Source organism: Martes martes (genome assembly GCF_963455335.1).
Source record: "Martes martes genome assembly, chromosome: 11".
Lineage (NCBI taxonomy): Eukaryota > Metazoa > Chordata > Mammalia > Carnivora > Mustelidae > Martes > Martes martes.
The window spans coordinates 33,956,270-33,982,724 of NC_137899.1; the positions used below are offsets into that span (position 1 = coordinate 33,956,270).

The 26,455-nt window shown below is 35.7% G+C and overlaps 2 protein-coding genes across 5 annotated transcripts in view; one reads left to right on the plus strand and one right to left on the minus strand.

The window, feature by feature from the left end:
* The window catches only part of RUNDC3B (RUN domain containing 3B), a 142,130-nt gene extending 124,695 nt beyond the window's left edge, over positions 1–17,435 (plus strand). For both annotated transcript variants that reach the window (XM_080818592.1, XM_080818593.1), the window contains 2 exons: positions 2,892–3,013; positions 14,893–17,435. In XM_080818592.1, the coding sequence (XP_080674718.1) occupies positions 2,892–3,013; positions 14,893–15,038 (268 nt within the window). In that variant the 3' untranslated portion in view covers positions 15,039–17,435. The remainder of the gene's footprint in view (positions 1–2,891; positions 3,014–14,892) is intronic.
* Positions 17,436–19,235: 1,800 nt separating this feature from the next.
* SLC25A40 (solute carrier family 25 member 40) overlaps positions 19,236–26,455 on the minus strand; it is a 62,078-nt gene continuing 54,858 nt past the window's right edge. For all 3 annotated transcript variants that reach the window (XM_080818594.1, XM_080818596.1, XM_080818595.1), the window contains 3 exons: positions 25,719–25,800; positions 21,288–21,368; positions 19,236–20,913 (listed from right to left, as the gene is read on the minus strand). In XM_080818594.1, coding sequence (XP_080674720.1) covers positions 20,801–20,913; positions 21,288–21,368; positions 25,719–25,800 — 276 coding nt within the window. In that variant the 3' untranslated portion in view covers positions 19,236–20,800. The remainder of the gene's footprint in view (positions 20,914–21,287; positions 21,369–25,718; positions 25,801–26,455) is intronic.

Consider the following 26,455-nt stretch of genomic DNA (forward strand, 5'->3'; position numbering starts at 1 on the left):
TTTTGCCCAATGACTACCATGACTACCAGACAATGTAAATTATTATTGACCTCACTACATCTATTGGGCAAAGAGGTGATGTAGATTATCCACATCATGACTTCTGATCATTGATATAAAGTTTAAGATTGTAGAAAATTTATTAATAAGTGAATTCAAGCCTATTGCTCAAGTTGCTTTTAATTTACCTCTATTTGGTATCTGGTTTCCTTGTATAATAGCTTGTATTTGAATGATTTAAAATTTTAAATAATTAGATATTAAAGAAAATGGGTTTTATTACATCCCAGATGCTTATGATACTTGACATGATTCCTTATCTTACTATCTGGGGTTCTTACTTTGATGAAGTAAGGTATTGCTATTTTAAAAAATCTGCTTCAGGAAACAGACTGTTGATTGATTTGATGTGCCTCGTGGGTTATGTTTGAATCTTACATTATGATGTTAAGGTGTCTAGAATTCTAAAATAGGACTTAGTGGTTACCTCTTAAAGGCACAACTCCCACAGACAGTTTACTCCAGGACAACATGCTTGTCAGAAGGAGCTTCCAGTTGTATTGGCAATCAGGTAAGAATATGGAAAACCCATTCCTTGTCATTGTTGCAAACAGCTCGATTAGATTGCTCTCAGGTGGTGGCTCTGTAATTATCTTCATGCAAGGAAAATATTACCTGGTACTGTTACGAGTATCTTGAATAAGGGACTTTACTTTGGCTTGGACTTTCCATTATTACTTCAGAAATCGTGGTCTACCATGTTCATTAGCATTTGGTTAAGTGAAGCCTGTAAAATGCAAGCTTGTTCACTTAATGTAACAAATTGAAGGGTAGATAGTTTCCACAATCACTTTCCATTTGGAAATGTAATATCTAAAAGGAACTTCGGTAGGTAATGCAGAAAGTTCGTTTTGTGTTGCTTTTATCAGAGGAGGCTTTTCTAGGCTTTCCTCCCCGAAGCTAGTGACAGTCCTAGATTGCTGTGAACATGTGCTGACGAGCTCTCAGTCCTTTTAATTTTAAAATTAATTTTATGTCTTTTTTGCTTCTGGGTATTTTGTTTGTAAATATATCTAGAATTTTTAAAATTTAATATTAACTATCAAGTTTCCTATGATGAAAAAACCAGTGTCAGAAACTCATTTAAAGCCAAAAGTATAAAAACAAGCCTTCTACCTATTAGGCACAGAAAAATAATTAGGAAAAAAAAACGTAAAGCATCCCTGCTTTCTTCTGTAGCTAAAGAAATAAACTTTTAATGAGAGTCAAGTAAAATTTTCAGTGATATAATTCAGTACTGTATAGTTTACATGGTTAGTCTCAGCCATAAGGCTGCTCTTTAAGAGGGTTTTTAATAAAACAGAAAACTAAATTTCTTTCTTTCTTTCTTTCTTTCTTTCTTTCTTTCTTTCTTTCTTTCTTTCTTTCTGTACTGGAGAATGAGATAGCCTAGATAGGGGATAGAATTAGAGCCAGGCTACCAGGTTAAAATCTGATCTCTTCTTTGTACCCCAGTTTACTCTGTATAAAATGGGAATAGTTGTAATTCCAACCTCTCAGGGTAGTTGTGAGGATTAAATAAGTTAATATATATAAAATGTATAGGGACAGTACTTAACATTTGGTAAGCATTATATAAATACTGGGTATCCTTCTTTATTACATGTTGTATAGCTCATATGTGTTTTATCTATTATAATAATTATCAGTGGTTTCCTACAATAGTATTTCCTGCTACTTAAAAATATAACTAAGAACTCTTATACTTGACATTTGAAAAGTCATCATGTTATAAAATGAGAACACTGACTAAATTGTAAAGTGGTAAAATTATTCCATCATCTCATCCTTCATTTCTTAGATGAAAAAAACAAATAGATACTATTGTATATATCCCCTCATACGTAATATATATACTTTCAATAAATTTGTAAGTTTACTGTGTGTGTATGAATAGAGAGTAGCTCTGGAATAGATCATTTAAATTATATATATTTTCCTGTAATGTTATCATAGAATATATGACATTTCTAAGAAATTAGTTAAGATTTGGCTTCCTTGGGTAATAGAGGTTAAACCTGAAAAGCATATTCTTTCTCCTGGATGACATGTATTTGGAAATAATAATGAATTCCATTCTCTTCTTGAAATGTCAATAATACCAAAGCTGCATGCATTTCTTGAGTTGTTTTTATCCTGACAAAACAAATATGAGGAAGGTGTAATAATAAACCTTAATAACTTTCCATTTGTAACTGAATTTTTCCTCTATTATAATTTATTTCTCATTAATTTGTTTAATGGAAATTGAGCTCACAGTAGCAAATACACAAGGGAAGGAGGTTATCTTGATAGTGTATTAACAGAAACAGCTATGTTATTATCCTACATTTTTAAACTTCTAAATTGCAGGAATTTGTGATAATAATTTGTAATTATCATTATGTAAAAACTGTCTGTAAAAATATCAAAACATTGAAGAATGTTTAAGTGCCTAGGAGATACTAGGTCATTATTAAGTTATGTCATTTTGGTTTCTGCATTAAGAGTAATCTGTAGATTTTTTGCTTCTATGAAAATTGATAATAACCAGAAGGTTGCCAATTTCTCATGAGCTAAATAATCAAAATTGGTGCAAGGATTTAAATTAATTTGACAAACTGTTTTTCTTTTCCTTTTTCAACAGATTAAACACATAGGCCTCCAGAGAGTGTAGAGGGAAAAGTATAATGGAGATCATATTGTAGCAACAATAGAGACAGAGTTTAGGGGAAGAACTGGGGAGAAATAAACCAGAAATTCAATAAATTGAAGCAAATCATTAAAGAATATCTCTAGAAATTCTTTATTGTGAGAAGAAATCCAAGTAGTATTTCACCCTTGTTTTACAGAAAAAGTTATCAAAGTCTTGACCAGTTATCAGCTGAAGTCAGCCTTTCTCAGACTTCACTGGATCCAGGTCAGTCACAAGAAGGAGATGGGAAACAAGACACATTAAATTTAATCAGTGAAGGTAAGAGAAACTAAATCTATTTGGAAAATACTATTTCCTGCATTGCGAATGCTTTGGTTGCAGAATGCTGAAGAGCGGCAGTGACATTTCTGTGAAGCATGCTAGGAATGAGGCTGCAGGAGGATTAAAAAGGTCTGCTTTGGTCTTTTTTAACCTATGCCCATTGGGCTTTTTGTGTCTCTCCTGAGTACTAAAATGACTTTTATCGAGGTGGTCCCCCACTGCAGTTCAAAAGTCAATTCTCCACCTTTGTTCTGTTGAACTGCTTAGCAGCTTTGGATACAGCTGACCACTTCCTCATTCTTAAGTCACTTTTAGTAGCTCATTTTTTGGGTATTTTGAATACCTTGGGAACGAATATGAGAGTTGCAGCTTTTCCTGCTCCTGCTTTCGGCTGTGCTCTGTCCACCCCTCTTTCCCTTGTTCCGCATCTTCCTGAACAACATCTTGGTTCAATAACAAAACATTTCAGGCCAGTTTCTGTGATCACGTTTCATTGTCCAAGACTCAACCTGTGCATTTTTAAACTTCAGTTGCTTAGCTGGTTCAGAGTTACTTTTTCTCCTGCCTCCAGCACAGGCTCGGGCTGTGACTCTAGCACTTCAGGTTGGATAAGTGGTGCTGGTATGATACCGTGCTCAGGTCTTTTATCTCTGCCTCCCAGTTCTCTGCGCGCCAGTGTGTGTGAGGTGGGGGCTGGGGAAGTGTTCCCTACTGCAGGGGGACCTGCAGTACTCTGGGTCTCCAGTGCCTCCTGCCTGCTCCATGGCAGTACATAGCACCACCACCCACCTCACTACATTCGCCTCCTCCCCCTTACCACTCTGTGTCCACTTACTAGGAAGTCCTGTCAGTGTTCCCTGCCACACTCGCTGTCTACACTGATTCTTCATCATCTTCACTGTTACTACCTTCGTCTCAGCCGCCTGGGGCAAGCTGCATGGATGCACTACTGCCATGGCTCTTTCTTGGGTCTTTTCCTCTCTCATTCTTGTCCCCTCGTAGCCCATTCCCCATATAGTCATCAGTGATCTTAGAAAACATAAGTGAGAAAATATTATACCCAAATGTAAAACTCTCCAGGGGCTCTCGGTGACATTCAGAATACAATCCAGACTGCTTATCATGGCCTCCTGTATGATCATGTCCTTGCCAGCTTCTGCCTCCCCTTATACCCTGCACCCCAGCAAACTGACCTCCTAGCTGTTCCTTCAGGTTGGTTCCTGCCTCAGCTGCCTTTGCACTTGCTTTCTTAGTGCCCTGAAACTTCTTTCTTAAGGTCTTTGAATGATAACATTTATTAGGTCTCTATTGAAATATCTCTTTAAAGAAGTTTTCATTGACTGCCATCCCTTAAATAACCATCATCTCCATATCCATGTTCACCCGCCCCAGGCACTCTATCACACTGTCCTCTGTTACACTATGATTCTTGTCCCCAGCTCCCTGGTAAAATGTATGCTTCATGAGGGAAGGAATCTTGTCCATATTTTCCACCAGTGTATTACCAGAGCCTGTCACATTATAGACGATTATTGATAGAGTTGATAGAGTAAGTATATAATGAATGAATGTCATATAATGTGAGGAACAAGGTAGAGATAGTATAGAGTAAAAATTCAATTAACAAGAAGGCTCAGGGGGCACCTAGGTGGCTCAGTGGGTTAAAGCCTCTGTCTTCGGCTCAGGTCATGGTCCCAGGGTCGTGGATGGAGCCCCACATTGGGCTCTCTGCTTAGCAGGGAGCCTGCTTCCTCCTCTCTCTCTGCCCGCCTCTCTGCCTACTTGTGATCTCTGTCTAATTAATTAATTAATTAATTAAAACAAGAAGGCTCAGGCAATGGGAAATTATGTTAAGCTGAATTTTTTGCTTCTTTTAAGATAGTTGTTGAAATGTTCTCAGAGGGCTGTAAGTCTATTTTAATAGTTTAGTAAATAGTGTATGCTGACTAAAAATGAATCTTTTTTGATGATGTGGATAATAAAGATAGCAAAATAGAGTATCCTAGTGGCACAAATGTAGGTGGAAGAGAGTAAACTGAATTCACTCTCATAATTTAGAATATATATATTTAAAAAATTAATCCATTCTCTGAGTGGATTTTTTTATGATGACTCTCTGTGTAGAAGACACATTTATTTAGGATTTAAATCAGTTTATCATTATAGGCATGTTAATAGTAATAAGTTAAGATTGATAATGGGTAATTTTTATACTATAAAAACATAAATATATATATATATATATATATACACATATATATATATGAGTGATGAATGGGAGAAGCATAGAGAATCTTTAGGGCACTGAAACTATTCTGTATGATACTAAAATGGTAGATACTTGTCATTATAAATTTGTCCAACCCATAGAACGTACAGCACCAAGAGTGAATCCCAGTGTAAACTGTGAACCCTGGTGCATAATGATGTGTTTGCATAGGTTTATCAGTTGTAACCAGTGTCCCACTCTGGTGGGGGATGTTCATAAGAGAAGGCTCTGTATGGAGATATGGAAAATCTTGGCACATTCTGCTCAATTTTGCTGTGAACCTAAAATGACTAGTGTATGAATACACAGAGACAGGGAGAGTGAAGTACTGACTTTAAGAATTCAAGGTTAATTAACAGATTAAGTATGACTTCCAGAATTTCCCTACCCAAATAGCTAATAAAATAATCAAAAAAAGAAAATGTTTGTCAAAAAATTTATCAACTAAAACACAGCAACAAAAAAGAGTTGTAATATATTTAGGATATTGTAAAACTTTAAAGAAAATTTATTTTTATTTTTTTTAAAGATTTATTTATTTATTTGGGAGAGTAGGGGCAGAAGCAGAGGGAGAGAGAGAATCTCAAGCAGGACAACCCCCCTGTGCCACCCCCCCACCCATGGCCCTGAGTGCAGAGCCCAGGGAGGGGCTCAATCTCATGACCCTTAGATCGTGACCTGAGTCAAAATCAAGAGTCGGACATTTAACTGACTGAGACACCCAGGTGTCCCACTAAAGAAAATTTTTTAAAACTTGAAGGACACACATTCTTTCTACCCATAGTATCCTTCCTGCCTTCCCATAAAAGCCATATAGTAAGGAAACTATACTTTGATACACTGATACAAGAGTGTCCTTTAGTTAAAAATTTCACAAACCAGCCAAATCAGCTAACTCTCCTGTGTGTACAAAATTATTATTCTTTAAAAAAAAATAATCGTCTAAGTTGAGAAAAACAATTCTGCTGATGAAACCCTCCCCCAGGAAAATAGTAATGAAGCAGGAAAAAAAAAGACTATAGTACAACCATATGATTTTATTAAGTATCATCAAACAAGCATCTAAAGCTGTGATACCATTTTAAATTAGAAATCAAAAACTAGGAACAGAAATGTTCAAGAGGGGCGCCTGGGTGTCTCAATTAGTTAAGCATCCAGCTCTTGATTTGAGCTCAGGTCATGGGCTCAGGGTCATGAGGTCAAGCCTTGCACACAGCTCCAAACTCAGTGGAGAGTCTGCTTGGGATACCCTCTCACCCGCTCCTCCATACCCCCACCCCTGACCTCCCAGCATGTGATCTCTCTCTCTCTCTCAAAAAAAAAAAAAAAAAAAAAAAAATGTTTAAGAAACAGGAAGAAATGAATTGATAGTTCATTACTCTAGAAGAAATGGCGGAAAAGGCAAAATTGTATCAGAAGAAAATATTAAAGAACAGCTGTCTAAAGAATAGATTTGAAAGAGAACTTAATATACAACATTGAAGAAAGGCAGGAAAGCAACCAAGAGAATGAAAATGTGATGTAGAAAGAAGTAAAATGAGTCAGGAAATGTTTGAATTAGAAGTCAAGCAAAGAAGAGAAAATTTAGGGGCACATGGGTGGCTCAGTCAGTTAAGCATCTGACTCTTGATTTTGACTCAGGTCATGATCTCAAGATGGTGAGACTGAGCCCCAAATTGGGGGGGGGTCCACATTCAGCAGGGAGTCTGCTGGAGATTCTCTCTTTCCTCTCCCTCTGCCCCTCCCCCTGCTCACGCATGCATGCTCTCCCTCTCTAAATAAATCAATCTTATTTTAAAAAAAGAAGATATGATTTTTGTATCAGTAGAGTCACTGAAGAAGGTAAACAATGAAGCAGAACTAATATTGAGTCTGTAATCTGAGAAAAATGTCTGGAAATAAAAGACTGAAATCTACAATTGACAGGGCTGACAAAGTGCCTGAGAAAATTACCTGTATTAATCAACTCCCAAGTCATACTACTAAAATTATTAAATATTAATAATAAAGAAAACATATTCAGGGCTTCTAGGCAAAAAGATCAAATAGCTTATAAGGGGAAGAGCCTGAGACTAGCATTACACTTCTCTAGTTGTATAAAGGTAACAGAACAAAACTACAAACCATTCCAAATAACATGAAGTTAAAACAAAAAAAGACTTGTTAATCATATAAGAAAAGAAATAGCAAGTAAGAAATATAAGCTGGAATTATGAATTTCTAAAAAATAATAAAAACTCAGCATAGCAGACTTTGTGAGATATACTTAAAGCAGTAACCAGAGGAAATTAATAATTTTTATGTACTTTTTCATTAAAAATGAAAGAAAATAAATGAATTAAGTTTCTCAGCCCAAAATGGTAGAAAAAGAACAAGGTAAATAAAAAGCCAGTGAAGAAAATAATAAAGGTGAAACCATAAATTGATATAAATAGTTCTAATTAATAAAACCATTTTTTAAATTAACAAATTTGGGACCTAGCTAATTTAATCATAGAGGAAGAAAGAACAAATAAATGAAAATGTTGGGGATAAGTACGACCTGATAAATACAGTATGAAAAATTTTAAAAATTATAGACCAGTATCACTTATCTGTATTGATATAAAAGTTCTAAATAATATTATTAGTGAGGAGAATATAGCAACACATAAAGAAATGATACATGACTGTGCAGATTTAATCCAGGAATGTGAGGTCGATTCGATATTAGGAAATCTATTAATATAATACCATATTCATAGATCTAAGATAGAAAAAGTTCTCCCCACAGATGGCCAGAAAAGCCCTGGACAGAATTCAACACCTGTGTGACACAAACACTGAAGACAAAAGAACTGAATAATACTTCCTTTCCATGATTATGTGTGAATATCTCTGTCTGGAAGCCAGCATCTTACTTAATGGGGAGATACTAAGATACCGGTTGATTCTACTACTTATTTAACATTATACTGAGGTAGTAGCTAATGGCATTTAAGGAAGAAACGTCTAGAGACATAAAAATTGGATTTTTGCAGATGATAGCATGAACCTGGAAAATGAGAAATAATACTACACAATAAAAGTCCTATAAAGTAGCAAAATATAAAATTATACAGAAGTCAATAGCTTTCACATGTATAAGCAATAAGCAATGAGAGACTCTATTAGTTGTAGGGAAGAATGTAAATAGCAACAGAGAAGATAAAATATTTAGACTATTTCTTGTTAAATTTATTCCTTTTGTGAGAAAAGCTAGAAAGCATTCTTAAGAGACCCAAAAGTAGAGTCAAGGAAATGGAAAGAGATCCTTTAAGTCTTCCCTAAGTTAATGTGAAGTTAACACACTCCTACATATGCTTTTATTTTCAAATCCAGCAATCACACATCTTGGAATTCACTCCAAAGAAATACTTAAATGATACAGAAATACATATGCACAAGATTAGCCTGCTCATTCAGTATTCCCTCGCATTCTGCGCTTTTCCCTGAATGCTTATCACGTTTTGAGGAATTTCTCTAGCTACTCTTTTTAAAACTGAACTTCCTATTTTGAGGTAATTATGGATTCACATGCGGTGAAGACCCGTGTACCCTTCACCAGTGTGGCTCCATGGTGACATCTTACAAAACTGTACTATAACCTCCCATCTGGGAAACTGACAATACACTGCAGTGATTTCATTCAGATGTACACGTTGTCCTCAGTGTGTGTTTTTAGTTCCACGCAGTTTGATCGCACTCATAGGTGTGTGTCTACATTGCCACAGCCAAGATACGGAACACGGGCACCATCCCAAGGATCCCTTGTATTACTAACCATACCTACCTTCTTCCCAGCCTTGCCCTATGTCTGCCCCTTCCCCAACCCATGGCAATGCTAATATGTCCTCCATGACTGTCATTTTGTCATTGAATTATGAAGAGTACCGTATAAATCAGACAGTATATAGCCCGTTGGGATTAGCTTTTTTTTACTCAGCATAGCTCCCCTGAGATCCTTCCAAGTTGTTAAACATATCAGTGACTTATTCCTTTATTTGTAAAAAAAAATTCCATAATATGTATTATCATATTTTTGGAAAAAAAAAAAACAAAAACCCACTCATTGAAGGATATCTGAGTTTCTATTTAGGGGCTGTGAAACTCTACTCTCATCTGAATGTCTATGTTCCCCAAATTCATAATCTCTGATGTGATGATAGAAGAATGTGGGAGGTGATTAGGTTACAAGGGTGGAGCCATCATGAATTTGATTAGCTTTCTTAAGAGGCCCAGAGAGCTCCCTGGCCTCTTTAGTCACGTTGGGACACAGCGAGAACCTGCTGTGAGCCAGGAAAAACAGGCCATCACTAGACATAGGACCCACAGGTAACTGCCTCTGAGATTTCCCAGCATCCAGAATGGTGAGAAACGAGAAATAGTAAATACCTTTCTGTGGTTTTGAACCACTCAGCTGATGGTATTTCTGAGATAGCAGCCTGAATGGCCTATGCTACAGTGAACATTGGTTTGCAAATTTTTCTGTGAACCTAACTCCATTTTTCTAGAATGAATACTGACTCTTGATTTGAGCTCAGGATGTGATCTCAGGTCCTGAGATTGAGCCCCACATCGGGCTCTGCCAGAGATTCTCTCTCTTCCTTGCCCTCTGCCCCTCCCCCAACTTATGCATGCACGCTCTCTAAATAAATAAATAAATACATAAAATCTTATAAAGATCATCTCAGAAGTTAAAGTGGTACCATAATTGTTGGTAGAAAAGGGTGAGAAGTTGGCATTTTTTTTCAAGGATGGGTTAAGCCCTTCATATGTGATAGTTGTTGTGCTAATAACTACTAGCTACCCATAGTTCAGCAAATCTAGGATGTCTTGGGTTTTAAAATACACCAGTATTTAATTTAGCCTCAAAAAAGAGAAGAAAAAGCCAACAATTAAATCATAACACATTGTCTACATATCTCTTAGCATTTTTTATATTTATTTTGAGAGATCCTTGGGGCACCGGGGTGGCTCCGCCCACTGGGACCTAACTCTTGATTTCACCTCAGGACGTTGTCTCAGGGTCATGGGTTCGAGGCCCTTATTGGGTTCCGTGTTCAGCACAGTCTGCTTGGAATGCTCTCTCTTGCTGTCCCTCTGACCCGCCCCCTGCTTGCACACATACTCTCTCTAAAAGAAGAAGACCTTTAGACTTTTAAAAAACTTTTATTGTAATTCACATAAAACTGACCATTGTTAAGTGTACACTTCAGTGGTGTTTAGTGTACTCAGTGTTGTACAACTATCGCCACTGATTCCAGAACTTTGTCATTACCCAGTAAAGCAGCCCTGCATCTGTTAGTCGTTGGTCCCAATTCCTCCCTGCTCCCATCTCTGGGTAACTACTAATCTACTTTTTTTTTTTTTTAAAGATTTTATTTATTTATTTGACAGACAGAGATCACAAGTAGGCAGAGAGACAGGCAGAGAGAGAGGAGGAAGCAGGCTCCCCGCTGAGCAGAGAGCCCGACGTGGGGCTCGATCCCAAGACCCCGAGACCAAGACCCGAACCAAAGGCAGAGGCTTAACCCTCTGAGCCACCCAGGCCCCCCACTACTAATCTACTTTTTGTCTCTTTGGGTTTGTCTGTTCTGGACATTTCATATAATAAAATCATACAGTATGTAGCTGTTTTGGTCTAAGTTTTTCGTTCTTGTTTTTCTTAAGTAGGTTCCATGCCCATAATGAAGCCCAGTGCAGGGCTTGAATTCATAACCCTGAGATCAAGACCTGAGCTGAGACCAAGAATCAGAAGCTTGGGGCACCAGGTAGCTCAGTTGGGGGGTCTGCCGTCAGCTTCGGTCGTAATCTTGGGGTCCTGGGATTGAGCACATTGTCAGGCTTCCTACAGTAGGGAGCCTGCTTCTCCCTTTCTTCCCACCTGTGGTCCCTCTCTCTTTCTTTCTCTCTCTCTCTCTCTCAAATGAATAATTAAACTCTTAAAAAAAAAAAAAGTCAGAAGCCTAACTGACCAAGACACTCGGGAACCCTCTGTCTAGGTTCTCTGACTTAGCATTGTGTTTTCACAGTTTGTCCACATTGCAGCAAGTATCCGTGCTTCATTCTCTTTTATGCACAAATAATATTCCATTGTATGGATATACCACAGTTTATTCATTCATCATTTGGACATTTGGATAGTTTGCACTTTGGGGCCGTTATTAATAATGCTGTGAACATTCACATATAGGTTTTTGTGTGAATGTATATTTTTATTTCTCTTGGGTATATAACTAGGAATGGAATTGTCTGGAACATGTTTTAATCATTTGAGGAACTGCCATACTTTTTCAAGGTGATTATAGCATTTCATAGTCCGACCAGCAATGTATAGGGGTTTCATTTTCTCCACATCTTGACCAATGTTTGTTATTCATGGTCTTTTTAATTATACCATCTAGTGTGTGCAAAGTGGAATTTTGCGGTTTTAATCTGCATTGCCCTAATGCGTATAATGTTGAACATCTTTTCATGTGCTTATTGGCCATTTGTATATCATCTTCAGATAAATGTCTGTTCAACTCCTCTATTTAAAAATTGCATTGCCTTTTAATTTTTGAGTTGCAATAGTGTATTTTGGATAGTAGATCCTTATCAGATGTATGGTTTGCAGATATATTTTCCATTCTGAGGAATGTCTTTCTACTTGCTTGCTAGTGTTGACTCACAGATTTTTAATTTTGACAAAGTCCCATTTAACTAGTTTTCCTTTCGGTTGCTTGTCCTTTTGGTGTCCCATCTAAGAAATCATTGCCAAATTCAAGGTCATGCAGATTTACTTCTATGTTTCTTTTTCAGGGTTTTATAGTTTTAGATCTTACATTTAGGTCTTTGATCTATTTTAAGTTTTTGTATATGGTGTGAGCTAATTGTCCAACTTGATTCTTTTGCAGGTAGATATTCAGTTGCCCCTGGACCATTTGTTGAAAAAATTATCCTTTCCCCAATTAAATGGTCTTAGAATTCTTGCTGAAATGCATTGCCCATACATGTATGGGTTTATTTCCAAATTCTCAGTTCTGATTTGTTGGTCTGTCAGCCTCTACCAGTGCTACATTATCCATTGTATAGTAGCACACTGTCTTGCTTTATAGTTAAATTTAGAAATCAGGACAACTTTGTTCCTTTTCAAGATTGCTTTGGCTTTTCAGGCTCCACTGAATTTCCATATGGATTTTAGAATCAACTTGTCATTTCTGAAAAAAAGGCAGTTAGAATTTTGATGGGGATGACACTGAATCTGTAGATTAATTTGGGAAATATTGCCATCTTAATATTGTCTTCTAACCCATGGAAAAATGGAATGTTTTCCCACTTATTTCAACCTTGAATTTTTTCCAACAATAGTTTGTAGTTGTCAATGTACAACTCTTGCACTTCTTTATTTGAATTTATTTCTAGGTATTTTATTCTTTTAGATTCTGTTGTTAATGGAATTATTTTCTTAATTTCATTTTCTGGTCATTCATTGCTTCTTTCATTTTTAGACTTTAAGCGTAGATTTAAAAAATTCATGTCACTCCTCTGTACCTATAAGGAAAAGAAAAGTGAATTCAGTTGCAAAGAACTCCATATTCACAATCTCTTCTGAATATGAAGACAGACATTGGCCGTGTCTGTTCACAGTATCATTCTCTGTGCCAACAGCGAACCATTTCCTAATATAATCCAGGTATCCTGGAAATCAATACCTAGAAGTAGAGATCCTTCTGATTCTCTTTTACAGCTCTACAGTACCTCATTGTGTAACTGTGTTAGACATTTAGATTTTCATCTTTTGCATTACTGTATGATAATCTTTATATTAAAAAATGTTCTCTAAGTATATATTCCCAAAGAATTGCAAATAAGACTCAAACAGATACTGGTGTGCCAGTGTGTGCAGCAGCATTGTTTACAGTACTCAAAAGGTAGACACAACCCAAGTGTCCATACAGATAAATAGTTAAACAAAAAGTAGTATAAACATACCATGGAATACTGCTCAGCCATGAAAAAGGAACAAGGTTCTGATACATACTACAACATGGATGAGCCTGAGAAAACATGCTAAGGGAAATAAAGCCAGACACAAAAGGTTAAATATTGTATGATTCCACTTGTAAGAATGATGTATGATAGGCAGATTCATTGACAGTAGATTGGAGTTTCCAGAGACTGGGAGTGAGGGGACAACGGATACTTATTGCTTAAATGGGTAGAAAATTTGTTTGGGGTAATGAAAATTTTTGGAAATAGTGGTGATGGTTGCACAATACTGTGGATTTAATTAATGCTACTGAATTATACATTTAAAATAGGAAATTTGGAAAGACCATCTAAAGCAGTTGAGTTCCAGGAGCATTTAATAAGAATTCCAGAAAGTTGATTCTGGCCTGAAATGGGTCAGTAAGCTTAAACATTAGAAGGGTCCTTGAAACATCTAAATGTTTTGACCCTGAAATAACACATTAAACATTTTAAATTGGAATTTAACAATTACTCTTCTGTATCTTTTTCTAATGTTGTTATATTTTCCTGTATTGTGCTTGTCAGCAAAACTATGAAGTTAACATAGCTAGTCATCTTTGGTATTTTACAAAGGAAAGGCTCAGAGAAGATGCCTTTCTTAAGGTCATACAGTTAAAAGACATAGGAGCTCTCTTGGGTCCCAATACTGTTCTTACGGAATCATGACTTGTTAATTATATAATTATTTAATGAGCATCTCTTATGTGCTCGGCACTGGAATATAATAAAGAACACAAGAAAGTCCATGTCCTTTCTCAGTGTATGGTTTAGAAGAATGGAGAGCCCCACAACTATCATACAGTATAACTAGGTAGGTTAGAGTTCAAAGGACTGTAGGAACACTTCAGAGGGGCCATTTGAAACTATAAATAGCATTCAGAAACACCTGCCATTTGGTTCAGTTTAGACTTCTATAACTGTGTAAGCAAAACTTAAGCTTTTTATCTACTTTGGAAACCTGCTAATTTTCAAAGACCTCAGCCCTTTACAGTCTCAAACCAGCCACTTCTAGCTGGTATTTGCAAACTCAACCAGCTCTGGAAAGACCCTGTGTTCCCCAGCTTTGAAAACAGATCTGCCAGTCTTCCTCACAGGCCTACTGGAGTCCAGGACGTGACAAAGTTCCTGAGGCAAGGTAGAAGCTGAATAAATGTTCAGTAAGTGGGCTGAAGCTCTCCCAATCCAGCCCTCCTCCTGAACTGAAGCAGTTTTGCTTCTGCTGCGTTACTTAACCTACACAGGGATTTCCTGGTATTTCTGTGGTCTGGGCATTGGTACTGTTAGTTTATTATCCTTTACCAAGTGAACATGAACATACTCTGGAAAACAAGGTAAAGTTTTTATTTTTGTCCTAAAACATGGTATCTCAAACTTCCATAACTAGAAATGTTATGAGGAGCACACATAATCCTCTGGTAATGTTTTTTGAAGGATGGCATTGAAGTTACAGAAATATTTAACTGGCTATGTTTGGAGTACTTTGTAAAGTTATGTAACTTTTTAGTTTTATAGGATCTTTTGGTAACATTCTTCAAGGGCAATTAAATATTTGTTATTTAATCTTAACTTTCAGGTAAAGAAGATACCCCCTCATTACTCGGTCTCTGTGGATCTCTAACATCAGTGGCAAGTTACAAATCTCTAACAAGTCTCAAATCTAATGACTACCTTGCAAGTCCCACAACAGAGATGACTAGTCCAGGCCTAACTCCATCCTGAAAAATTTTATGTCAGAGCCGGAAGTTTTTATGTTGCAAATGTTCTATTTACATAAGTTTGACTGCTGGGAAAACCTTTGGAATTTTATATTGTTCTGGCACATGTCTGGAATTCTATTGCTTCTATTAGAGAATTCAGTCCACTCCATGTGCCCTTCTGAGAGAAAATGATCCTGCCATTTTAAGATTCTTCTATTTGTCACTGAGGAAGTTTAAAAATGAATAGGCTTAAAAAACTTTCAAATATCCTCTAAATTAATAATCCATTGCAAATTGTGACATAAATTTATTATTCAGCTGATTTTCATGTATTTAAATGTACCATAATTGCCAGAGACTGAGTTCAAGGTTTTATTCCAGAGACAAAGCTAAGTATTTTCTTTTACTTTTATTCAGTGATTATATTTTCTAAAAAATGACTTTATTTCATTTTTCATTCATTTCTTCCTAGGTTCTGATGTTTAAATGCCTTGTTTTTTGTATGAGGAGGAGGTTCTCAGCTGGCTTCGTAGTGGCTTACTCACTTTTTCTTTAGTAGTTATCATTTGTACAACATTCCATTAACATTTTATAAATTTTGTAGGAATGTGTCTTTAGGCCATTACTAAATTCGTCAGGGTCATGGGGAAAGTGTTTTACACCATTTTGGTAAAATGAATAAACTGTTTTCCCAAGATTTTCTTAAAAGGTTATTTAAAAATATCAAATATTCCTCAGTAGCTAGAAACATTTAAAAATGTAGAACAGGTGTTGAAAAGTATTTTATTAGGAAAGACTTCGAGTCCATGTAAGGATTTGAGAACCTTCAAGTAAGGATCACTAGAGTCTTATCATATTCAACAATATGTCTGACATACAGTGCTGTTTTGTTCTCCCTTGTGTGCAACAATGAATCATGCCATGTTAATGTTAAAAACCTATGTTAATTTTCAAAATCCCTACACTTCTACAGGTAAAAAAAAAAAAAAAAAAATTCCTTTTAAAAAAAAGTATCCGCTATAAAATCTTTTTGCAGTTTTGGGAATTTGTAGATTTCATTCATCAAAATCCCACCATATTGAAAGAGAAAATGTCTGAAGTATATTTTCTATCATAAGTACTATGAGGAAAACATGACCAGTTGTGCCAAAGAAGTTTTATACATTGTTTACATGAAGAGGACACAATACTTAATGGGGACTTCATATGCTATTTTTGTTTATTAATAAAACATTACATTCAAACTCAGTAGCTTGACATGTAGGAACAGATCAGAGGAGGCAAGAGCGCTGAACATACTACATCATTCTTTGTATTAGAAATGTAGGAGTGTGGTGGTTCTCTGCAAGATTTAGGAGCTTTATTCTCATAATTTGGAATTTAAGATAATAAATAATAAGAATGCCAGTCTTATAGGGAAGTTCAAATGAAGTCATTTCAGGGACAAAGGAGGCCTGGAAGCCATTAAAGTAAGTTATCCTAGAAGTACCAGAACATACTCAGAGTTTTTACTCCTTTAGGTTAAGGCTTTAGTACTTGTAAAAATGCAAATATTCTTGGAAAATGGTACCTTTAACAATTTAGTGGTACAATTCTATACACCTTATTATGAGTGAAGTACCTGAAGCAATTATTAATGAGCATGGGGATGGAAGGAAGATAAAAAATGAGGACAGTGGAAACCCTGGGAGGAGGGAGAAGGAAATGGCTAAGGAGAGGAACTTGAAAATTCTTAGGTTGGCCTTAAGCTCTATTGCTGCCTTCCTAAAAAACGATCAGAATGTTTCAAATGCTTTATCACATGGTCCATTCTCAACTGCTATTTATTGTTCCTCCGTAATTTTAAAAAATCACTGTTAAATTTTTTCCCATACATTTTTATAATAGAGGAAGGAAATTCAAGATTCCATAATTGATCACATTTTCCAGATTTGTCTAATGCATACAGTAACTTGTGCATCTTAACATGCTGCTATATGCAGATTTAAACATGACATCTGAGGATCATGACTTTTCCTCCTTTCTTGGAGCTCCTGGTATAAAATTCATCTGCTAATGTGAATTCAGGTTTCTATACAGTTCATTTCACACTAGTTATACATGTAGTTAATGTTTGCATGAGGAAACAATGTATGTCTCAATCTTTAATTTTAGGTGGTGGTGTTTACTGTTTACACACCCTACCCAAAACAGAATGCTGAATTACATGCTAATAATTCCATGTGTATTTTGTTGCCTTGATGTACTATACTTGTTGCATGTATATTAAAAGTTTTGTACCATGCATTAGTAGTTATATTTTTTCCTTCAAGACAAGTTACTGGATTCAAGTTGTACACTGAGCTTTGTTTTAGTAACTATGGTAAGTGTATATTACTCAGCACTAAAATATTAATATGACAAAAAATTTTAGAGAAATCTTTATTTCAACTCAAATACCTTTTATTTAAAAAAATAACATGATCTGCTTTATAATACATAGTATCTGCTGAAATGGTACAATACAGGTAGTGATTTTGGTAGTGCTAATAACATAATTATGTAAGAGCCATGTTTGTTTTCTCACCATAAAATGGAAACATCATCATCTCCCAGCACCTATGATGGCATCAAGGTGATGTCAGCATCGAATGAAATGATACAAACTAAGTTTTTATTTAAGTCATCTTTATTAGATTTACACACAAGTTTTCAAGTGGTTAAGTGTGTCTCAAATTTACAGCTTATGGAAATTCTTTGTCAAAGCTCCTACCGTTAGGTAAGATCTCCAGTTTTGATCAACAAATACGATGGATTACTTCTGAAATGTCACACAACTGCTTTGAACATCAGAGCTCTTAAATATTTTTTAATTGGTTCCCTTTGTTCTTCTGGAAGCAAAGCAGCTTCTATTAGTTTTAGAATTAGTCCTTTTTAACTGATAGGAAGGGGCCGATAAAAATCACACCAGTGTCCTTATGGCCCCTTTTCAAAGTCTGGTCCAAACCAATCCTTATTATGTAAGTCCCCATTTCCTATAGCACTGTTTATTTCTCTAACACCCAAATGAAGCCAAAGTTTCACTACATAAAACTCAGCCTTACTACAGGTGACACATTCTGGTGTGTGCTGTGCTCAACTATGCTACCTTCTTTTCTTTTCAGTTAAAATAATTGCTGGTCTTGGTGAGGGGGGGAACAAGAACAACCAACTCTATAATTATTAGACCTGTACCAAAAATACTTGCTTGGTTTCCAGTTGCCTTCCTGTTTTTCCTCCCTGGGACTGAATTCCATTGCCTGATTGAGACTCCCACCTCCAGGTACGTTAATTGTGTTAATCTTAAAAGCATTTCCTGACACTCCCTCTCTGCCCCCAAGCTCAGTGGAGAATCCTCAGCGTCCTCATCATCTCCATCACTCCCTTTGCAGCCCAGCCCTCTGTCAATCAATAGCTCTGCCTCTATTTGTAGCCTGTATCTGAAGCACTTCTACTCTCATGTGCTGCTTAAACTGCCAACCATGAAAAAAATCTGAGGAAATGTTAAATGATAGGTTAAAATTTATTTAAAAAGTTCATTTTGGAAAAAATTAAAACCTGAAACACGAAACTTTCCCATATCCCTGGAATTCATGCTACAGAAAGAGGGAAGAATTTAAAGGAGTCATGTAGTTAAATAAGCATAGCGAATAGTTTCCTAGAAATAAAAATTTATTTTAACTTCATATCTATTCTTTCAAAAGTCAAATGTGTGTTGTATGGAAGGTGGCAAACATGTAATACCTGAACTTCTTTTTAAAAAATGTACACACACCTAAGAAAGTAAATGTATTTGTTAGAAAACTTCACATAGATTGAAACTATTTGCTTTCAGAAACATTACTAAGAATATAACTTCTTGCCAAGTGCTTTTCAGTGGCTATTTTTTTGTTAAAATTAAATTCAATTAATTAAAATTAAAGTATTAATGCTTCTTTACCACTTAAGTATAAAGAAAGCTTCAATTCCCCCTTTTTATCCAGATACATGGCTGTAATATGTACTAGAAAAGCTACTAGGGAATTAAATTTATTTTAGGTATAAATGGTAAGGATTTTCCATAAGTATAGTCTGTTTTGGGGGAGGGAGGGCAGTAAGAATTTCTCTACTGGTATTTCTATTAAGCTGAAATATGTGACTGCTTCTTAATAATTATAAATTTAAATTTTTCTACCAGTTACCAAAAAGAAACATAACAGGACAAAAGTAAATTTAAATTTAATACCGTTAAGCAGCAGTGTTCAAGATAAACTTTCTTATATAAAGTACATCATTAACATAATTTTATTTGAAAATATTCAGCTTGAAGCACAGTGATAATTTTAAGAAAGCATAAAATATTTTAATGAAAATGTAAGTTAAAGTCAAACATTTATGATTTTATAGATATGAATGTTGCAAAACTTAAGGTAAATCAACACAGGATAAAGTAAACACAGAAGATTACACACAAACCCTATATATTTTATTTCTGATGAAACATATGAACTCTTTTCTACTAAAATATAAAATACATAATTCCTCTACCAACACTAGAGATCTGTCACCTAACTATACTATTCTATTTTAGGGGGAAAAAAAAGTACTTCACATTTCAAGGCATATACATAGACTGCAATAAAGTGCTTTTTCTTATAGGATATAGATCCTGAGAAAATTTTTTAAAAAATTACTTTTGTCCTGCCGTTGTAGCTTTGTTTCATTCCTACAGCCACAAGCTACATTACTGAGGCATTGACTAAAAGCTATTTCTTCAGGGAAACGGCTGCCTCTTTAGTCTCTTGATGTAGTATACTAACTAACATGAGATGTGTAAAATCAAGGGACATTTTGGAAGTATTTTGTGGCTTATATTGTATTCATCTCAGTGTTGTTAGAAGAAGACAATACAAGTGACCTCGAGAGCTCCACAAAGAGGGATACCTGAATTCCAAGAATGGCTGAAACCCGAGGCCCTTCCCTGGATGAAACATTATTTTTACCATGCTAAATATAATGTGGTTTTTTTCCACTGTACACCCAAGATTCACTGTGCCAAACATTTAAGATAATCAGTAAAGACTCCTTCTCTCTTGCAGAAACAGTAGATAATACAGAGTTTTTAGTCACCAAAAATATTTTTATCACATAAACAGTTACATTCTGGTTCATAAAGATAAAATAGCCATTACCTTTGGGTGAAGAAATCCTAATACGGGTGAAGCCTTAAAATGGCAATGGGAGGTATAAAACAAAAACAAAAACAAAACTTGAATTAAAGTATCTAATAGGTAATTAGGTAAACGTGAATAACGTTATTTAAAGACTGCCATCTATTATGTACTTTGTTGGAATACTTAAGTATCTGTGTGCATGATTTAAGTGTGTATGAAGGAAGGGCATTTTTCTTCTAGACTCTGCACATCATTCAGCACACAATTCAAACTGTTCTGATCTATGTGACACATTCCCAGTGACATTATACCGAAATCTAGAATATCAAACTCTCAGAGATTTTCACTTTCAGTGCTAAGGAGTAATTTTTCTCTTCTCTACAGGAACACTTAATGATTGTGATTTCTGAATACCTTTTTCAATATCTCAAAAATCAGCATAACAAAATTTTAAAATTAGGGTTATGATTCAGAGGCAAAGTAGAAATTACAGCTCATTTAAATTATAAGAAATATATAAAATCATTTTGAGATAATGGTGAAAGAGTTCTTGCCTAAGAGTCTCCATCTTATTACTTGGCTTTGGTTGTTATTTCCAGTTGAAACAGCATCACTAGTATTGCTGTCTTCGAGCATTTTGCTTCTGGAAAAAAGCCTTCCCAAATTCATAGGTACTGATCATAATGGCACAAGCAGGAGCAATTTTAATTAAACGGGGAATGAGGCCTGAGAAGAGAATAGAAAAAAATCAGTACAAATTTTACTTTATGTTTAAAAATTTAAGTTTTTAAAACGATTTTATTCATTTGACATAGCAAGAGCACAAGCAGGGGAAGGGACAGAGGGAGAAGCAGACTCCCCACTGAACAGGGAGCCTGGCATGGGACTCTATCCGGGGACCCTGGGATCATGACCTGAGCTGAAGGCAGATGCTTAACTGACTGAGCCACCCAAATGCCCAATATGTTCACTTTAACATCATCAATGTGTTTTCATAAATAGGGAATGTTTTCAATAATTTCCTGCTTAAGGTTAATTTAGGAAGATGACAGATGTCAAAGTTATTTTATGCAACAATTTGGTAAAGCAAGTATTTTTACCTGTAAATAATCCTGCAAATCCATTCTTAGCAACAATATTCTTCATGATAGTCCAGGTTGACATAGGCAAAGGTATAGAAACTAAATGTTAAAATAAAGAAATGATACATTATAGATTACCATTTAATAAATTCTAAGACACATAATACACATAAAAATGTTTATGGCCTTTGGTGTGTATAATCATTATAATAAGAACAAATCTATTTACCTAAATTTTACCCCAAACTTTATTTTTAACAGTTGGAATCCTTAAAAAGAAAAATTAGAAAGTGTTTTTTTCCTAAGAAGTTCTGAAAAGAATAGCTTGTTCTCCCTAGGGAGGTCTGTCTGCCTTTATTAAAACCTTTCTGAATAGATGTACCAGTCTTTTTTTTTTTTTTTTTTTAAGATTATTTATTTGACAGAGGGCACAAGCAGGGGGAGCGGCAGGGAGAGGGAGCGGCAGGGAGAGGGAGCGGCAGGGAGAGGGAGCAGAAGACTCCCCTCTGAGCAGGAGCCCGACGCAGGACTCAATCCCAGGACCCTGGGATCATGACCTGAGCCAAAGGCAGACATGTAACTGACTGAGCTACCCAGGTGCCCCTAGATGTGCCAGTCTTGATATAAATTACATTAGTTTTGTCTCTTCCAAAGGGTAGATTAAGTCTTTTTAAAAGTCAAAATTATGTATTTTTATAAAATTTGATTAAAAAATAGTATTTCAAACTCTACAGTCACTAGAAGTACACAGTTATAAAAAATGCACACACTTCACTTGGCATCTGCAACAGTTAATTAACAGTAACGTCTCTCTTATTTGCAACCATTTAAAAATCTGAAAGTAAAAAACTTTTTTAAAGAAACAACAAAGATGTCACTGAGATTTAAACATACAGCTACGAATAAGCTATTCATGCACGAAGTTTACTTATCTTCATTTTACACAATGATTCCAAGCAGCTGGCTTAATTAGCTCACAGATTACTAGATGCAGTAGGTAAAAAAAAAGTCTGCTAAGAAGCAGGCACACTACCGCATGAACACTGTTGACAGCTGACACACCGAGGTTGTCAAAGTCTTGGTTTGATATCAGCTGGATGAGGGGCAAACACTGGTATGGCATCCTCATTAGCTGCTCAGAGCTGCATTCTAAGACTACGATAGTCAATGCGAACGTGGATGACAACAACTCTGAGTCATTCAGAAGAATTAAAGCATGTATTATTAAGCATGCCCAGGGGAAAAAAAGAAGGCTAGAGAAAGAGAGCTTTCAAAAATGGCTTTTTAGAATTTTACCACTTAATGGAATGGGCTCATTATTTCAAATCTCATTTAGAGAAATATCAGATTCTCTGTGAAGATAAATGGGGCTTTGCATTTATTTAGGAAGCCATATTATGGTCAATATAAATACTACAAATATAAAGATAACAACTATAGCCATCCAACAGGAAGGATACATTTTTGAAACCAAGAACAAAGTATTTATGAAAAAAATATAACTTTCTAAAGTCAATGACCAAAATATATTACAAGTCAGCAACTTCTTCATTTTTAAATTATTCCAATTAAATTTTGGAAACACCTAGTGAAAGAAAGGAAGCCAAGTAGCCAGGTATTTCTGATCTTGAAGAATTCACGCCCCAAAGTGGTCCCTATTTAAACAGCAGCACGCAATTAATGCAGAAGAGAATGGACAGTAAGCGTTGTAATGGAAGGTAAGCCTCATTCACACTCTAATGGAATCTCTGAAGTATCCTGCCAAGTTCCAACCCTCTAGAGTTATTCCTAGAAACACTCATTTATTGACCATCCACATTTATCAAATCTTAGCAACTATACAGCAAATATATTCCTTCTCAGTGTCCTTCTTCCTCTCTCCTGAGAGGTAACCACTCTCTTGTGTTTCTTTTTTCCTTTACCTTTCTCATGCTTGTGTTTAAACTTTCACTACATCTGAACATATCCATAAATAACATACTCTTGCTTTTCATGCTCTTAAACTTTGTATAAATGCTAGCACACTGTACATTTGTAATGTGCTTTTTAGGATTATCTATATTTGCAAGAACAGGTGTATCTGATTTATTTTAATTGCTGTGTGGTATTGCATTACATGGATTATCACAGTTTACCTGCTTCCTGGCCAGGGCCTATTTCAGTGCTTTCTAACTTTTGAGATTAAGAATCCTTAAGTGAGTATCCTTGTACAGGTGAGACGTTTTTCTAGGGCACATACCAAAGGTGAAACTGCTTGTTCAAAGAGCCTTTTTGAGATTCCCAAATTATTTTCCAAACTTGGACTCTCACCTGCTGGGCAGGAGCGTTCCCATGCTCCATGTTCTCCCCCAAAACCTGGCATAGATAAAATGTCCTCTTGCTGCCCTTCTGGTTGGCATTGTCCTCATGACTACTAAGACTGAGCTCTTCTTCACAAATCTGTCACATATAACCATTTTTTAATGGTTTTAAAGTTTCTGTTGAAGTATTTTAAAATACTGAATATGCTCACAGAAAAAGAAGTTTAACTGGAACTGTCAAAAACTGGTGGATATGAGCCAGGTTTCAAAAGCTGAAAGGTGACATTAAATTTTTTAAAATTGTAAATGATGGACTCATAGTGAGGAAAAAGTTACCTCTATTATGAAATCTGGGACTCACTACAACCTACTATGCTTCTTTTCTATTACATTATGAGTGTTTGAGGGCCTGGAGACATCCTCACTTGTCTGTAGAGACCAGCACGGTAAACTCAAATCAGGAGTCAGCTAATGGATGGGAGACACAGTCAAGGTGTTCTTTTACAGAGATAACATTCTTACAAGGAACTCAGCATCATTCTCTATGGAACACTTACTCTGCTTTTTGCTTAGAGATAATGGATTCAGTGTAGCTGAGCTAGAGTGGAGAAAGCCATTTCTAAAGGGAGCTGATTTACCTCTTCAGTGGGGATAAATAATGTGATAAAAATGAGAAAAAATATGGGCTGTTTATCACTCACATCAGAAGAAGCATGTCTTGCTAAATATGACTGGTTTGTAGCTGAAGCAGAGTAACCAGTAAAACTGACCAACAATAATCATATAAAATTAAGACCTAAGGCTTAAAGATTTCTCCTTTGGGCTTTATTGGAGAAACACTAGGAAAAAACCAGTGATAGAGAGTTGAGTCTCGTGAAAGAAGATGCTTCCCTGATGCCCATCTCAAGGAGGATGTACAGTCATTATCATGTAGAGAACACGTGCAGAATACAAAAGTTCGAGCCCCACCATAGATCTATTGAGTGAGAGTCCACTGGGGGTGGTGCCCAGCTTCAGCTGCCATTAAAAAGCGCCCCAGGTGACTCCAAAGATTACTGACCCAAGTAAGTGGCTCTCAAACCTTAGTGAGCATCAGAATCTAACCGTAGAGTTTTCTGTCTTCTCCCTCACTAGCATCATGACCCTCAGCTCATGGCCATGGTCATGAATCACACCACAGAGAATATTCCTACTACATTAAATACTTCACGTAATAGAAGAAACAGGAATTCTGATGATTTGGAAGGGAGAATAAAACAAAATAATTTTGAACTATCCATGGAGAACAGATAGGACTTAGGCAGCTAGCAGGCTCCCACCCAAAATGGAAGTTGAAGAACACTGATAATAAACTTTGTTGACTTCCCCAGATTTTAATTAGCTCTATTATGAGAATGGACTAGGACTTCGGAAAATCAAGACAAAGTAGTCACTAATATTCATGAGACTCAGTTGTCTGTAAAGTGTTTCTTTCAACAATTATAATACCTATTTTACTTATATGCAGAATATTCTGGTGAGTTAGAACAATTTATTAACATTAGAATAGATTAATCAATCACAGGATTCATATGACACCATTTTGTAATAGATAATTTCCAATGGGTTTGCCACACTTTTCTATAGATAATAAACAATGACAGAAGGACTCTAGTAGAAGCAACTAAGAGTATACTTGTTCTAGAAGAAGTTACAGGTTATAAAGAGGTAAAAATAGGAGGAAAAAATGTATCAAAAGAAAGGGAAACTCAAAAACATTAAGAAAAAAAATGAAATGTATACACACTGTAATGAAACAAAACACACCAAGAGAAAAAGGGTTCCCACTAAATTCCTATCCTTCACTCTAATTTGTCTAGATTTATTTGAAATAGTAGTTATATAGTATGTCATCTTCTCTTTAGCATGCTGGCAGGAGACTTAACTGATGGCAGGCAAAATATATAGATTTTTAAATTTCTTACGTTTTGGAGGTGGTTGAGAGTATTTTTTTCCTCTGGGCATTCCATTCTAATAGTATATTAGTTTCAGTCAAAGCAGCAGAGGAAAAAAAAATTCTTATTTTTCTTATTTAAACAGTCCCAGCTGGAAAGAAAAATAAAAACAACCATGGCATCTTGAGAAAATGTTTTAAATTAATTAAACTTACTTTTATGACTTTCATATATCCAAAGTTGAGTCTGCTTTTGTGTTTTTACCACATCAAATGGCAAAGTTGCAACAGCTGCAAACTATCAAAAAGTAAAATTAATTTAAATCTACCTTTAAATTTTTTCTTAATATTTTTATATTCTTCTAAGTAGCACATTACTGAAGGACAAATACTGGGATCATAACTAAACTGAAACTTAAGATAAAGTCAGATACATAAAGAAAACAGATAACATGTCCTATGTATTTCTCCCACAATTTAGACGTAAATAGTCTCAAAAAAGTTCCCCTACTTTCCTGAGGTCACACAACTACTAGTGGGAGAGTCAGAATTACAACCAGACAGACCACTCAGACTCCAAAACCAGACATCACAATTTCTGATGCTCCTGCAAGTCCTATTATTCCATTTCTACACATGAAGGTATAATATGTATTTTAAAGCAGAATTTCTGAATTATGTAGTAAGCATACAAAAATTTTCAAATGTCAAAAATAGAATTAAAAAATTTACATGAATAAATCCTTTTTTTTAAAATGGGTTTTTTTAAAAGTTTTTTTTTTAATCTATTTGAGAGACAGAGAGAGAGAGAGAAAGAGAAAAAAAATATGAGCACAAGCAGGAGGAGCAGAGGGAGGAGATGCAGGTTTCCCACTGAGCAGGGAGTCTGACATGGGGTTGGATCCCATGACCCTGAGATTATGACCTGAGCCAAAGCCGATGCTTAACCAACT